The sequence below is a fragment of the Arachis hypogaea genome, chromosome 3, assembly GCF_003086295.3.
Source record: "Arachis hypogaea cultivar Tifrunner chromosome 3, arahy.Tifrunner.gnm2.J5K5, whole genome shotgun sequence".
NCBI classification, from domain to species: Eukaryota; Viridiplantae; Streptophyta; class Magnoliopsida; order Fabales; family Fabaceae; genus Arachis; species Arachis hypogaea.
In genome coordinates this window covers 128,687,096-128,702,144 of record NC_092038.1, presented here as the reverse complement: position 1 = coordinate 128,702,144, position 15,049 = coordinate 128,687,096, and the positions used below count along the sequence as shown (strand labels likewise).

Here is a 15,049-nt window from a genome sequence, read left to right as displayed (position 1 = left end):
ATAAATTTCGTCAGTAATTATTTATTGGCAGATTTTTTTGTCCGTCGCTAATTATCGACGAATTTAACGGCAGATATAAACTTTTAATTGACAAAATTTTTGGAGTTTGTTACTGTTGAATTTTTCTCCCGATAAATCTGACGATAATATATTATTTATTATTAGTAATTAAATTAATAGTTACCAATGGGTTTAACCAAACTTAAATTTTAATTTTTTAAAAAAATTTATTTAAAATTTTAACATATAATATTAAATATTTAAATTTAATAATTTTAAAACTAACAAAATTCAAAATTTTAAGAACATCGTACATAAACTAACAAAATTCAATATAGATAACCAATATATAACAAAATTCAAAGTTTTAAACTAATAAAATTCAATATATAACTAATTTCTAACATCATACATAAACTATGTCAACTAACGGTATTGAGATTTTTTAATGTTGAATATCAAATTTCAGGATATATATATATATATATATACTATTAATGTTAAACTAGAGGCGTATAATAATATGCTAAAAGATTTATTTTGTGATCATGATATCATAATAGATAGTAAAATATAGTATACAGTATGTCCATTAAATATAATTATTTTTGGCACGCCAATTTTCCTTTTTTTTTTCAATTATTTCTAGCAAATTTATTTTGGAAAATTAAATCTGATGGTAATATTTTTATTCGATAAATTTATTGTCAAATTTATCGGCAAATTCGTCGTTAACTTTTAATACTAAATCTAATCATAAATCTGACAATATTTAACGTTTTTTTTATAATGGTATTTAACGCAACCACGTTCAATTCTTTTCCTGCATATAATGGAGAAATTCATAGAATACTAGTTAATTAAACAGTGTGAAAGTATAAGAGCAGGTAATTAAATAATTAATAATCCCAGCAGAAAGTATAGAAGTTTTCTTTGTAGGGAGGCACAAGCTAAAGAGGTAGCTAGGCATGGACACCTAATTCAAGGCAACAAAATTAACATATAATTGATTAAGTGATAAATACTCTTGTAATCTTGTTTATTAATTAGTCTGTGTGTGTGTGAGTATTAGCAAAATTGAGAATAATGCAGCTCCTTTTAAAAAGTAATCTGTTATTAGACATGATAAATAGAATGACAGATTATATATTTTAAATGCTTTTTCAATTTCAACAAATAATTAAATTAATTATTTTTTTCATATAATGTATGACAAAATAAAATGTTAATATTTGTTTAGTAAAAAATACAATAGTCTTTATTTAATAAAAAACATTTAAAGATAAATTTTATATATGAATTTTTAATTTTCCAAAATTGTAAAAAGGTTGGCCTAAAAAGAACTGATATGAAATAGCTGCTCCACATTTGAAATGGTTAGGTCTATATATATAAAAATGAGGGTCTAAACTATGAAAAGCATAAAGATATGTTGATCATCATTTTGCCAGTTCTCTAATTGGTTAGGCACAGGGACCAGGATTAGCCGTTACTTTCGTTCTAAGAAACTAGCTAATAATAATAGTTAGGACCCTAAAGGAAAAGTCAAAACTTGGGTAGGCAGAAATTCCAAAATGAAGGATGAATTTCCCAAAAACAGCATGCAACTTTCCACATCCAAACTCACTTATCTTGCACTTGTCTCTCATAGAAGTGGTAATGGAGTGCCTTAAAATTATTCAGGTTCAACTTAGATTTTCTAGAACAATATTATCATTATGCTTGCATTACGTTTCTGTATAGACATATGTTCATGATTTTGTTATTATGATGCAATTATAATATTATATAGGCTTAAATTTTAAAATGATTCTTGAAATTAGTTACATTAAGAAAGTATTTAAGATCTCAATTGTATTAATTACATTATTGAGAATGATAAAAATACATTATGTTTTTCCTTAACTTTTTAAATCGATTGATTCCCAGTGCTATTAGATATTAACGTGATATATTTTTTTAAAATTTAGTTAATGTAATTAAAATTTTAAAAATTATTTGAAATTATGTATACAATTATCCTCATAAACTATTTTAAAGATTAACTCAGATATATAATTAGATGTAATGCACGTATAAAATCAGATTTTACTTTATAAAAAACAATTATATTAGAATTCTAAAATAATGTCAGATATTATATTGGCGTGCATAAAATATTTTTGTAATGCTTTTACTCAAACTAACAAAAATAAAAAATATTTTTATTTTTAATTATATTAAATATACACTAAAATTATTTATTAAAGTAAAATATATATTAAAATATAAAATATATATTAAAAATAAATTAAATTACATATATATCTATATATAAATATATATGAACTAATTTTAGTGTATAAATTTTTTTTTTCTATCTTTTGCCTCCAAATACTGTAAAACAAAGACTCTCCTAGTCTCCTGTGCTAAAAATGATGGGAAATCTATTCACAATCAAAGGCCATTGGCAAGAAGCATAATCATATGAGGGAGAACGAAATCGAAAACCAGAGCTAATGAGTGGTAATCTAAAGTAGTGCATTGATTTTACTAAGCAGTAAGTGAGTAAGGCAAAGGAAGAAGAAAGAAGAAGGGATAAGAGTGAGATTTGGTGAAATAGAAGGGGACAGAATAGACATCCCCCCCGGAAATACAGGGAGAAGGCCGTACATTCTTTTTATTTATTTAATTTTGTGATATTTTGTAATTGGCCCTTTCACCAATGAAAATTGAATAAAAGGCTCTTATAAAATGCATGAGCCACTACTACTACTACAGTCTACAGTACAGTCATTGTTCTTGCTTGTTTCTTTCTTTCTTTCCCTCTCTGTCTCTCTCTGCCACACATCACACCCAACAGTCTCAGCATTGCAGCAGCTGCAACCACTGCTCCTCCTGCTGCTTCACCCTGCAAACCAACAAAATAAAACATTTAAGTAAAACAAAATATATTAAAAGAGAGTAAATAAAATAATGAAAAAAAAGGATTTTGATGAGATAAATGGGAATGAAAGCATGATTTGATGGTACCCAAGAGAGAGAGAGAGAGAGAGAGAGAGAGAGAGAGAGAGAGAGAGAGAGAGAGAGAGAGAGAGAGAGAGAGAGAGAGAGAGAGAGAGAGAGAGAGAGAGAGAGAGAGAGAGACCATTTCACTCATTCATTCAAAGCCAGGAAACAAAAGTAAAAGGAAGAAAGAACCCAAAAAAGAAAGAAAGAAAAGGAAATTCATCAGAGAGAGAGAGAGAGAGAGAGAGAGAGAGAGAGGGTCTCTTTCTTTCTTTCTTTTTGGGAGTATTGGGTCAGCTTCTTTTTAGCAAATGCCAAAGTTAGCTCTCTGAAAAAATGCAGTACCCATCATGAGAACATGAAATGAAATGAAACCCTTCTTCTCTTTCAAATCCCTCTCTCCATTCCCCATTCCCTCTTCTTCTCCACGCCAACTCTTCAACTCCAAGTTGGTACCTTTTGCTACTCCATTACCATTGTTCACAAGTTCTTTTCTTTCTTCTTTTAAATTTTAATTCTCATGGCGGGTTTGATTGATCTCAACACCACGGAGGACGATGAAACGCCGTCGTATGGTTCCTACGCTGCTTCTCCATCTTCTTCCTCCTCGCACTCGGGAACAAGCACTGCTTCTGTTTCAGCTTCAGCTCCGGTTGTTCCTGGTTCTTCTTCTAACTCCGTGTGTTTGGAGCTGTGGCACGCGTGTGCAGGTTCAATGATCTCGTTGCCGAAGAAGGGAACTCTTGTTGTGTACTTCCCACAGGGACACTCTGAGCAGCAACTTCACGATTTTCCTCTCTCTAACAACAATAACAGCATCCCACCCCATGTGTTCTGTCGCGTTCTCGATGTTAAGCTCCATGTCAGTACTATCTTCTTCTGCTCTCTGTTCTTTTATTTTGTAGTGAAGTTGATTTATTTTTCTGTCGTATCTTATCTGGGTTTTGCTTGCTTGATGGGGGGTCAAAGTGTGTGTATCACAAAATTATACTTTTTCATTTAAAAAACAAGGATTGAATTTTTATGAACGTTCTTTACCCAGTGGCCTCTCTGCTTCTTACTGCTTAGGGCGAGTCATGTAGAATAGAGAGCTTTCGGTTCGTCTTATTTGGAAATTCTTACGTGTAATGTGATGTTTGTGCGTTGTGATTCTTGTGTGCAGGCAGAGGAAGGGAGTGATGAAGTGTATTGCCAGGTTTTGCTTGTTCCTGAAAATGAGGTGAGGCTCATTCATGGTTTTTCACCTTTGTTCAGCTCCTTTCCAGGGAAAGCGATACTGTACCTAAGTCTAAGGGGCTAAGTAAAATTGACAAGATTGTGATAATTGTAATTCTCATGAATTTGCTTAATTAAGGTAAAGCTCAAGTGTCTAGTCTTTGAAATCCAAAGGTGTCAAAAGTACACAACATAGCTATAGGTTTTGTTCAGTGTCTCTTTCAATGGTATTAGTAGTCATTTAAACACATTAACACACCCTTACAACTGAACTGAACAAGGGAACTATAAAACACATTCTATTGTTACATAATCATAAAAGTTAAAGAAAAGAGATTGGTACTAAATTGAGTGCCCTTCTTAAACTTTGATTTTGCATAAACTTGGCTGTTGTTTATATGAAGTACAGCAAAAATTTCAGGAAGGGGATATTGAGGCTGATGGTGAAGAGGAGGACACGGATGCTGTGATGAAGGCAACAACACCCCACATGTTTTGCAAGACTCTGACAGCTTCTGATACCAGCACTCATGGTGGATTCTCGGTTCCCCGTCGTGCAGCTGAAGATTGCTTTCCTCCACTGGTAATTATAATGAGGATACGTTCACTTCAAAGTGACCTTGATCAAGTGTTTCCTTGATTCTACTTTTAGCATTTTGTTTATATCTACTGATGTTAAGCTAGCCCTTGTAAATGTATTGAAATTACACTGTTGTAGAATTTGGAAGTTTTCTTTCATATATCATAACAACTGGCATCAATTTTCCTAGGATTAGGTAAGATCCGTAGTTTGAATAATTATGAATATAAGTTATAACTCAGTGTTACTTCAGGATTATAGTCAACAGAGGCCATCACAAGAGCTTGTAGCAAAGGATCTGCATGGCCGGGAATGGAAGTTTCGACATATTTACAGGGGTATGTCATGGTGTCTCTTTTCTTTCTAAGGAAAACAGTGAGATTGTGGATATGTGGCTGTTTGTGTATTTCATTAGTATTTCCTGTTTCGTCTGAACAGGGCAGCCACGAAGGCATTTGCTTACCACCGGATGGAGTGCATTTGTGAACAAGAAGCAGCTGGTGTCTGGAGATGCTGTCCTGTTTCTTAGGTATTCAGATCTAAATTCTACCAAACATTGAATATTAACTAGTCTTTATAAGAAGGACATAACCAACATTTTATACTTCATGATAGGGGGGCAGATGGTGAACTGAGATTGGGAATTCGTAGGGCAGGTCAATTGAAAAGTGATGGTAAATTTTCAGTTCTCCCTCACCAGCAGTTGAATCATAGCACTCCTGTGGAAGTGATTAATGCTCTGTCTTCAAGATGTGCCTTCAGTGTTCACTATAACCCAAGGTATTTCTTCTGGTTTTTCTCTTCTGTTTCCAGGTTGTTGAAATGGAAACTGAATATGATGTGATTCAGAAGGATGTTTAGTTATATATCAAATAGAGAGATATTCATTCGATCACTATCTTCCCATATCGTCACAGTAAACGAACAACTGAACAGGAGATTTGGTTTTATAGACTAAAACAAGCTACAGTAAAGTTCTTGGCAACATCCCTCAGAAATTGTGAAGCCAATTTTCTAAGTTGTTTCTGCTTATACATTAAGCTTTTTCACCTGAAGATCTCCTTTTGAATGTCACTCAATTTGTAATTTTTAATTTGTCACTATAATTTTTATTTACCCTGTTTCAAATTCAATCATTATTCAAAATCTCTCATTTTCTTTTGCCAATAGCATGGTTATTTACCCTCTGGTACTTCTGCAAAACCTTATTACGCAACCAGTATTTTCTGATATATCTAGCCGAGCAACATAAGATTCCTGCTTTTTCTTCAGTCTCAGCTCATTAAGTTAATGGCCCCATATACTATTAAACATTAAAGATTTCTGCCTTGGTGTGCCTGGTATCTGATTATTGTCTACTATAATTAATTGTTTCTTTGTAGGGTTAGTTCATCAGACTTCATCATACCTGTCCACAAATTCTTGAAGAGCCTTGATTATTCATATTCAGTTGGAATGAGGTTCAGGATGCGTTTTGAAACCGAAGATGCTGCAGATCGAAGGTTTGTTTGTGGTTTGTTCCTGTGCTTTGATGAACTTAGACAACCCTGTCAATGGAAAATCTTATTTGGACTTCTTTTGGCAGAATCACAGGATTAATTATTGGGATTAATGATGTTGATCCTGTCAGATGGCCCGGATCAAAATGGAGATGCCTGCTGGTATGTTGTTTGGATCATTCTTACTTTGCTTAATATGGTTTATCATTCACAAAACTCTTTTGACAAATGAGCATGTTTCTTGTTTACTGGATTTTAAGGACTAATCAAGGATGTGACATCATTTCTTCAGTGATTTAAATGATGGCAGCTATAAGTTCTCTTATCATTGTAGGTAAGGTGGGATGACTTAGAAACCACACGGCATAACAGGGTTTCTCCATGGGAGATTGAGCCATCAGGTTCTGCTTCCACTGCCAGTAGCCTGATGACAGCTGGTTTGAAGAGGAGCAAGATTGGATTGCCTTCAGCACAGCTAGAATTTCCAGTTCCCAGTATGCATCAATCTTTATTCTTTCTTTTGATCTGGTTTAGTTTTTAGCCTGTCCAATATTCAGCTACTTAAGTTGTTATTTACTTCTAACAGATGGGATCAGTACATCAGACTTTGGGGAATCACTAAGGTTCCAGAAGGTCTTGCAAGGTCAAGAAATTTTGGGTGTTAATAATCCTGTCAATGGTATTAATGCTCAGTGTCACCAATTATCGGAACTAAGAAGGTGCTATCCTGGATTTACCACAGCAGGACATGGTACAGTCCCACAAGTGAGTTCCGATGCTTCCTGCAATGGCATAGGCTTTGGTGAATCTTTCCGATTCCAAAAGGTCTTGCAAGGTCAAGAAATACTTCCAAGCCAACCATATGGAAATGGTCGCCTCGGAGCTTTTGATGGTTACCAGATGCTAAGGTCCAGAAATGGATGGTCTGCGCATATGAATAGCAATTCTTCTCATTTGCATGCACCCTTTCCATCTGGTCAACTCTCATCTCCATCATCCGTGTTGATGTTCCAGCAAGCATTTAATCCAGTTTCAAACTCTGATTATAGCAACAAAGCTAATCAGGTGAAGGGTGGTAAAGCACTTCAACGAGGTTCATATGCTTCTGAAGTTGATGGTGGAACGAATGCTTCCTTCCCATCTTATGAGACAACTTTCCATGGGAAAGCTCAGGAAGGAAAAAATTCTTTCACTTTTTTAAATCTGCATGATCAGTTGGGTGGTAGTCCACGTTCACCTGATTCAAGATCAGAGCCGAGAGGAAGTCAAGAGCTGGTTTCTTCATGTAAAAGCAACTGCAGAGTCTTTGGTTTTTCACTAACCGAGGGTGCTCCCGTTGCAAATGAAGAGACTGACCCCTCTACAGTCACTTTTCAATTAAATTCTGGGCCTTCTTTTACAAGACATTGCCAATGAAGGGCATTCACGTAAGTGCAAGACATTCTATGAGACACTGTATTTGATATGTCATTCTAGTGCACTTGTCTTAAGATAGAATCTGTAGGTAAATGCTAAACAACTTCACTACCTGGAATTGTTAGCACACAGTATTTGACTTGTATGATTAGTGGATTCAGTAACAATTATGAAACGGCCATTGATTAGATCACAATAAGCATGGATCGTTAACAATGTGAGTGCACCATATATTGAGGTTAACTTTACTGGGACTAATTTGAAAATGTCAGAAGAGTTTTTATGCATGTAGTTTATGTTATTAAATTATTCTTCCTTTCATATTGTGTGCAGGGTCAACTGCAGCATTGGTTTCAAAGTTAGAAGAAAGCACAATGCATGTTAGCGATGATCACTGGGATAAATGTAGCAAAAGTGCAATGTCTTTGGCATAATAATTTAGGATTTTGGGTACCAAAATAAACGTTTATAGACATGTACCTGAATTTGGCCATTATCCTGTGACCGGATTCTTGTATTAATCTTTGTTTACTCTAACCTATATCATGAGATGCAACATGCAAGCACGTTGACTTAGATTCATATACTTTTGGTGGTTTCTTGTTTCTTCTTTGTACTTGTATGATTTGAGAGCATGTCCCCCTATAAACAAGTATGAAAACATTTTGACCACGTGAGTCACTACTTTCCTGGTTTCACTCCTGGAAATCTTGTTAGACCCACAGGTTTATGTGATTATTAGAAAGTTGTGCTTGTGTTATGACATAATTTTTCCTTGTCGAATGGCATGAAAACATGACGCACTGCATGATCGAATAGCATTCATTTATGTCACGATCAATTTGTGTTAAACGGTAACGCAAAACAAGTTGAAGGGTCGCATGAGACTCTTTTTGTGCACCATGAATTGATGTGATGCAAGCAAAAGTAGGCCACTGGATAAGGATATTGTGTTGACGTCATTGTTCAAATTTAATTTTAGCTATAAATTCCAAACTTGGTGGTTTATGATTTTTTTTCCGAAATTTATCTCTCTCATACTCGTCCTTCTCTATGCATCCGAGTGATGATTTCAAAATGACACCTAGTGCATACAACAGCTTAGTAATCAGTTGAAGTATATTTAATTTGCGGTTCTTCTACTGTGTCCAGATACCTACTACACTACTACACAAATTGTGAACCACCTTTGCATTTATTCAGTCATCTAATTATACAATTTTTTGTGGATTATAAAATTCATTAAATTATTCTTTCCCATTTTAATTTTAATTATTTAATTGTTGTTGTTATTACTACTACTATAAAATTCTCGTACGCTGTAAGTATCAGCGTGTTTTTCCTCTTTACTCGCGATGATTTTTTAATGATTGTTATATATATATTATTGAATTTATTTTCAATGTATAATTTATATCTTAATATTTATTCTATATAAATGACTTATTTAGTAACTATTTTTTAGTGTATAGGTACGTGACATTTAACAGTAATAGATTACATTTAATTATCATCATCTATTAGTAGGCGAAATTTACTATTTCAAGATCTGTTTTTAGTACTAACCCAATTTCCTGGTTCAAAACTATACGGCAGGAGCAGAGCTTAGTTAAGACAAGGGGTCATAGCCTCTCAAACTTTTGTTAAAAAAATTAGTAGTACTTCTTCAGAAAATAAAAAATAATTTAGTTGGCTCAAATAGTTTATTATGACTTAAAATACTAAAATTCAATCTTCATCTCTTACTTTTATTGCACAATAATTTTTAGTTTTAAACATTCAAACCTTGTTGAATTTGGACTGAATTGAATGTATTCGCATTTCGCAGCTCTCTATTCAATAAGCAACACTCCCTCTACTTGAGTTCAAATATAAAAAAATTAGATATTTTTTATTTATGTAATTTAATATTATTTTATATTTTACTATTTATTTAATTTAATTTTTTATATAATAAAAAATATTAGAATATTCAATAAGTATTGATATTGTTGTATTTGTATAATTAATAAAAAAATTCAATAAATATTATAAATTTTAATATTTGTCCTTCTAATTTCTTTTTTACATATTTTATAGGATATATATATATATATATATATATATATTGAATTTTTATACAAAATAATCATGAAAAATCAAAGAATTATTGATGCATTTTTAAGAGGAAGGCTAATATTCAAGAAGGAAACTTTTACAATATCAACACCTGTAGATAGTTTTTCTACTTTAATGAATCACAAAAAAAAAGTGAAATACAACCTTAAAAAATTCAAAGGGTTGCATCTGATGAGTTTGACCTTAATTCTTTGAAACGAGACCCTATAAAACAGCTTTAAATTTGACAATATCACCCAAATTAGAGAAATGAGGTTAGACGAGTTTATCTTAAATGTGTCCATATCAAAAGTATGTTAACAATTATCTTCTATCTGATCCCCTCAAAATTTTGTTTCAAGCTCCGCTACTGCTATCCAGTGATTAGGGACTATTAAAGAAGAAGTGATTAGTCTTTATCGGATAAAACATTCTTATGCCAGGCCCTATAGTGTTACAAATGAGTCCAAATACGATAATATAGTATCTATTGTGTTAGCATTAGGTATTTTTGGAAATCTAAAAAAGAAGTGAGCTTGATGAATAGTTGAATCAACGTGCAAAACAATATATATATAGAAAGAACGAAGAAAAATGGGTGTAATTTCGGTGTAATAACGTGGCGCAATAATTTGACTGATGTTTCTCACATGCAAAGAGTAAAGATTAGGGTCATTGAGCTTCTCCGGAAGATATGCCTTACCAAGCTTGGGGCATTCACACCTTGTGCAGCATAATTAGCAGCAAATTTAGACCCGATTAGATTATAACTTGTTATTTTGTTTCCAAAATAATTTACTTTTCGGTTTAGAAATTTTGTTATTCTTTTGACTTTCTTCTTGGTTTCCTCCTGCAGGTAAACGTGGGCAAAGTATGGACTGACTAAAAAAACGTTGGAATTCTGAAATCATGTATTAAACCTAATGTTTAATTTGGATATACTGTGCTAAATAATTATTAATAATTTAATGTATCTTACATCTTATCCTCAAAGTTGTTTAGTACTAAATTTGAGTGTAAAGAAAAAATCCAAGCGAAAGCATTTTGAAGCTAGAAAAATAAGTGATCCAATTGAAATGATTCATTCATGTCACCGCACTTGCTCTTATATATTACGTAATAATCTTATAATCTTGTGCATATGCTTTCCCACTTGATGCCTTTCTTCTATATAAATAAACATTACATATTTTTCCCGCTTTTTTCATTCTCAACTCTCAACAAACTCCTCTCTTTCTCTCTCTCTTCTCAGTTTTCAACTTTCCGCCGCCATAACAACATGCGCAAACATCATTCACCACCACCGCCACCAACGGCCCCCGCCGCCCATGGAAACCCAGAATCCAGTGCTGCCGTGACGGAACCTGCCGCTCATGTCCTGAAGCTGGTTTCTGATACGGCGGTTGTAATCATAGGGAAAAGAGGATGCTGCATGTGCCCCGTTGTGCAGAAGCTCTTACAGGGTCAGGGAGTCAACCCTCCTTTGTACGAATTCGACGACGAGCACGAAGCTATGGTGGCCGCAGCGCTGTCAGGGATGGTTGTTGGCGGCGGCGCAAAGGTGGTGGAGTTCCCGGCGGTGTTCGTGGGTGGTAAGTTTTTTGGTGGATTGGAGAGAGTGATGGCGGCTCATATCTCCGGGGAACTTGTTCCTGTACTCAAACAAGCTGGGGCCTTGTGGCTTTAATTTTGAGCCTTTTCAATACTATATATGCATGCCTTAACCAAATTTTCTATATACAATTTTACCTAAAAAGAGAAATTCATATTTCTCTTGTTAGGGTTTGTTTTCAAAAACTGAAATTGAGATTGAGACCGATTTAATATTGTGTTTGGTGGTCAAATATTGAAATTAAAATTTTAATCATTTTAGTTCTTTCAATCTCTTTAGAAAATATAAAAAAGTGAGACTAAAATTTTTAAAATTTGAGATTAAAACTCAAATAATATATTTTTTAAATTAAATATTATATTTAAATATAATTCAATTCAGTATATTTTATATTTAATATAATATAAAAATATAATTTAGTTTCGATCTCTATCTTTTAATCTCAGTCTCAATCTTCCTTTTAAATATGGTGTTGTTTTCATCTTTTTTTATGTTATGTTGAATGGTATTATCTGAATATTGTATGCAAAAAAATTGAAGAGCAGAAAACAAGAGTGATGTTCTCACAAATCAATGCAAATGCATGCAAAGTACCATGATTTTGGTGTCCAACAATATTATACACTTTTTTTCTATTTTGTTGTTAATTACTGTTAGTCAATCTATTAAATAATTCTCCATGTATCTTTTCTTAGCTAGAGATAGAGGCATAGAGCTATGAATTACTTATAGCAGGACCATTATACTTGGATAATTTTGTATTGAATATTTGAATGAGAAGAAGAATATTATATAATAACCTTATTGCAAAACCGTGTGAGGTGAAAATTTGTGGTTCACACTTCACTACTATATGTTTGCATGGTTCTACTTCTACGTAATAGCTAATAGTCAATAGTCTTTAATTTGTCGCCTATGATTATGGATTAACCTTAATTCAGTGGATGTATATACCAAAGTACTGATAGATGATTAGAGAAAATTAAATAAATGTTTCCGCCAGTCAATTTATCTTCATATATTGGATTTTTCATCCAAATAGCTAATCAAGTGATGCTAAAGCCAAAGTTTTAGAAATTTTAGACAGTATTGCTTTTCCCTTGCTAGCTAGAAATTTTAGAGGAAGTAGAGAATTGTTTTTTTCAAAATTTATACTCTATCATATATTCATATGGAGTAAAATAAAACATCGAGCAACGTTCAAGTAGCTAGGAACCGATCATATGCGATATCATGCGTAAATCTACACCACTTTATTTACCCGTAAATATATATAATATGAGTAAATTGTTTGTTTATTTTAATGGTTACGTTGCTGAGTCGAGTCATCCTGTAAATATAGAACATAGTATACATGTACATCCCAAAATCCAGTTGAAATTCATTCACAGCATATGCTAAAACTATATGTACAAATAAAGACATACAAAGTTTGTTTCATATCATATTAAAAAGTTTTTACCAAAGAGGCCATTGGCCAAAAAAGATACAGACAAAAATAAACAAAAAGAAAATTCTCATTAGCTTCCATATTGATATGCACCAAATCTTTATTTCTAAATTAGTGTGTTTATATTTAGTAGTTGTTAGCTGATAGCATTAATTAGTATAATTAGAATAAGAATGTGTTTCTCTATTTTTGGTCTGTATCTTTATTTTCTTATTTTGTAGATATGCAGTTAGTTTTAGAAGGATTGGTTTTTGGTTTAGGTTGCAGGTCTCGATGTATATATGTTGAGAACACATTCTATCAATAACAGACTTTGGCACATACATTATCATTTTAGCATGGTATCAGAGCTGTCCAAACTCTGATATTCAAATCAAGGACAGATCTCCACTGTAAGGATGACAGCAAAAGAAGGGAATGAAAACGCTGCAAAGATAATTGTAGAAAAGACTGAAGGCGATGAAAGCAAAAAAACTCCATCACCTTATGAGCTGAGTGCAAGTGACAACCCTGAAAATATCATCACACAGGTACAGCTGAGAGGTGAAAACTATGACAAATAGGCTAGAGCATTGAAGATATCTCTACGGGCTCGAAGAAAGTGGGGGTTTATTGATGGAACCCACAAGGAGCCAGCAAGTGATGCTCCAGAATTGAAAGATTGGTGGACTGTTCAGTTCATGATTGTGTCCTGGATCCTGAATACCATTGAGCCTAGTTTGCGCTCAACTATGGCATATGTGGAAAATGCGAAGGACTTGTGGAAAGAAATAAAAGAACGCTTCTCTATAACAAACGGTCCGAGGATACAACAGCTGAAGGCAGAATTGACGGGATGCAAACAACAGGGAATGTCCATGGTAAATTACTATGGAAAACTGAAAGTTTTGTGGGATGAGCTGGCAAATTTTGAGCAAATTTCAAGATGTGTGTGTGGAGGATGCAATTGCAATCTTGCATTACAATTTGACAAATACAGAGAAGAAGAAAAGGTTCATCAGTTTCTGATGGGGCTGGACGATGTGGGTTACGGGACAGTTCGGTCCAACGTTCTAGCAACAGATCCCCTGCCTCCACTGAACTAAGTTTATGCTATGATGGTACAAGATGAGAGAATGAAGACAACCACTAGATCGAAGGAGGAAAGAGGTATGGTAGTAGGCCTCGCTGTCCAGACAGGATATAAACCAAGGGAAAGAGGTGAAGCAAAGGACAAAACAATTATGTGCTCTCATTGTGGGAGGTCTGGCCATGATACAAAAGGGTGCTTTCAACTTGTTAGATACCCTGAATGGTGGGGTGACCGACTGCGAAATGAGGGCCGAACCACTGGAAGAACCCAACAAAAATCGGGTGGAAACCGAGGAAAAAAAGGATAATTTCGTGCAAATGTGGTATATGTCGGAATCGAAAGCGGGATCAACTCAAGCGCAGAAAAACAGAAACTTGAGATGACAAAAATCAGCGAGGAGCACTGAAAAATGTTAATGGCAGCATTAAATTCACAAAAATCAAATGATCATGGAAAAATGACCGGTAAAATTTTTTGGAAATTTTGGATTGTGGATAGTGGTGCTTTTAATCATATGACAGGGACCTTGAGAAACTTGTGTGAATTGCGGGATATACAGGGATGCCCAGTTGGGTTGCCAGATGGAGAAAAAAGTGCTTGCTAACAAGGAAGGAACAACAATTCTCGATGGAGGACTAAGACTTAAAAATATTTTATACGTGCCACAATTGAGATGAAATTTAATATCAATATCACAATTAAGTAATGAAGAAGAATGTATGGCGTTGTTCACTAACAAATTTTGTCTATTGCAGGACCTCACTTCGAGGATGCCGATTGGAGTGGGTGAACGGAAGGATGAACTTTATTTCTATCGTGATGTAAGTGACGTAAAAGTATTTCAAGCTGGTAGAGATTCTCAACTGGAATTGTGGCACAAGCGTCTCGGACATCCGTCTTATAAAATTGTTCAGATGATTTCAAATTTGGGCAACTGTAGTAGAAGAGAGTGTTTGAATAAAACTTGTGAAGTGTATGAAAAATCCAAACAAAGTATAAAAAAAAATTTCCTTTGAATAATTGTCATGCTTATGATAATTTTGAATTAATACATTGTGATTTATGGAGACCTTATAGAACTCCTTCATCTAGTGGTGCTTCATATTTCTTAGCAATCGTT

General features: G+C 33.8%; 2 protein-coding genes and 1 long non-coding RNA gene across 6 annotated transcripts; 2 read left to right on the top strand and 1 right to left on the bottom strand.

The window, feature by feature from the left end:
- Positions 1–2,608: 2,608 nt before the first annotated feature.
- On the bottom strand, positions 2,609–3,260 carry LOC140183878 (uncharacterized). The gene is made up of 2 exons (XR_011880351.1): positions 3,128–3,260; positions 2,609–2,890 (listed from the first exon to the last, which is right to left on the bottom strand). It is a non-coding gene; the product is annotated as an uncharacterized lncRNA (long non-coding RNA).
- LOC112791518 (auxin response factor 3) lies at positions 2,885–8,466 on the top strand. 4 transcript variants are annotated; one of them, XR_011880350.1, is made up of 11 exons: positions 2,885–3,850; positions 4,151–4,207; positions 4,625–4,786; positions 5,037–5,121; positions 5,222–5,312; positions 5,399–5,563; positions 6,166–6,285; positions 6,369–6,444; positions 6,617–6,776; positions 6,869–7,915; positions 8,032–8,466. XR_011880350.1 is itself a non-coding variant. In XM_025834377.3 (11 exons), the coding sequence occupies exons 1-10, from the start codon at positions 3,509–3,511 to the stop codon at positions 7,696–7,698; spliced, it is 2,088 nt and encodes a 695-aa protein (XP_025690162.1). In that variant the 5' UTR covers positions 2,885–3,508; the 3' UTR covers positions 7,699–7,709; positions 8,032–8,466. The 4 variants fall into 4 exon arrangements, 2 of the variants coding, with proteins under 2 accessions (XP_025690162.1, XP_025690161.1); XR_003197232.3 differs by having other exon boundaries at positions 4,613–4,786; XM_025834377.3 differs by having other exon boundaries at positions 6,869–7,709.
- Positions 8,467–11,022: 2,556 nt separating this feature from the next.
- LOC112771371 (glutaredoxin-C9-like) lies at positions 11,023–12,152 on the top strand. Its single transcript, XM_025816101.3, has one exon. It carries the CDS (start codon positions 11,075–11,077, stop codon positions 11,480–11,482), a length of 408 nt encoding a protein of 135 aa, XP_025671886.1. The 5' UTR covers positions 11,023–11,074; the 3' UTR covers positions 11,483–12,152.
- Positions 12,153–15,049: the final 2,897 nt, after the last annotated feature.

Bases quoted from the DNA above. Each gene is read 5' to 3' on its own strand.
- LOC112771371 (XM_025816101.3), top strand. From the start codon at position 11,075: ATGCGCAAACATCATTCACCACCACCGCCACCAACGGCCCCCGCCGCC.
- LOC112791518 (XM_025834376.3), top strand. From the start codon at position 3,509: ATGGCGGGTTTGATTGATCTCAACACCACGGAGGACGATGAAACGCCG. The intron at 5,564-6,165 runs GTATTTCTTCTG...GTTTCTTTGTAG, and splicing joins AGTGTTCACTATAACCCAAG to GGTTAGTTCATCAGACTTCA. The intron at 6,445-6,616 runs GTATGTTGTTTG...TTATCATTGTAG, and splicing joins CAAAATGGAGATGCCTGCTG to GTAAGGTGGGATGACTTAGA.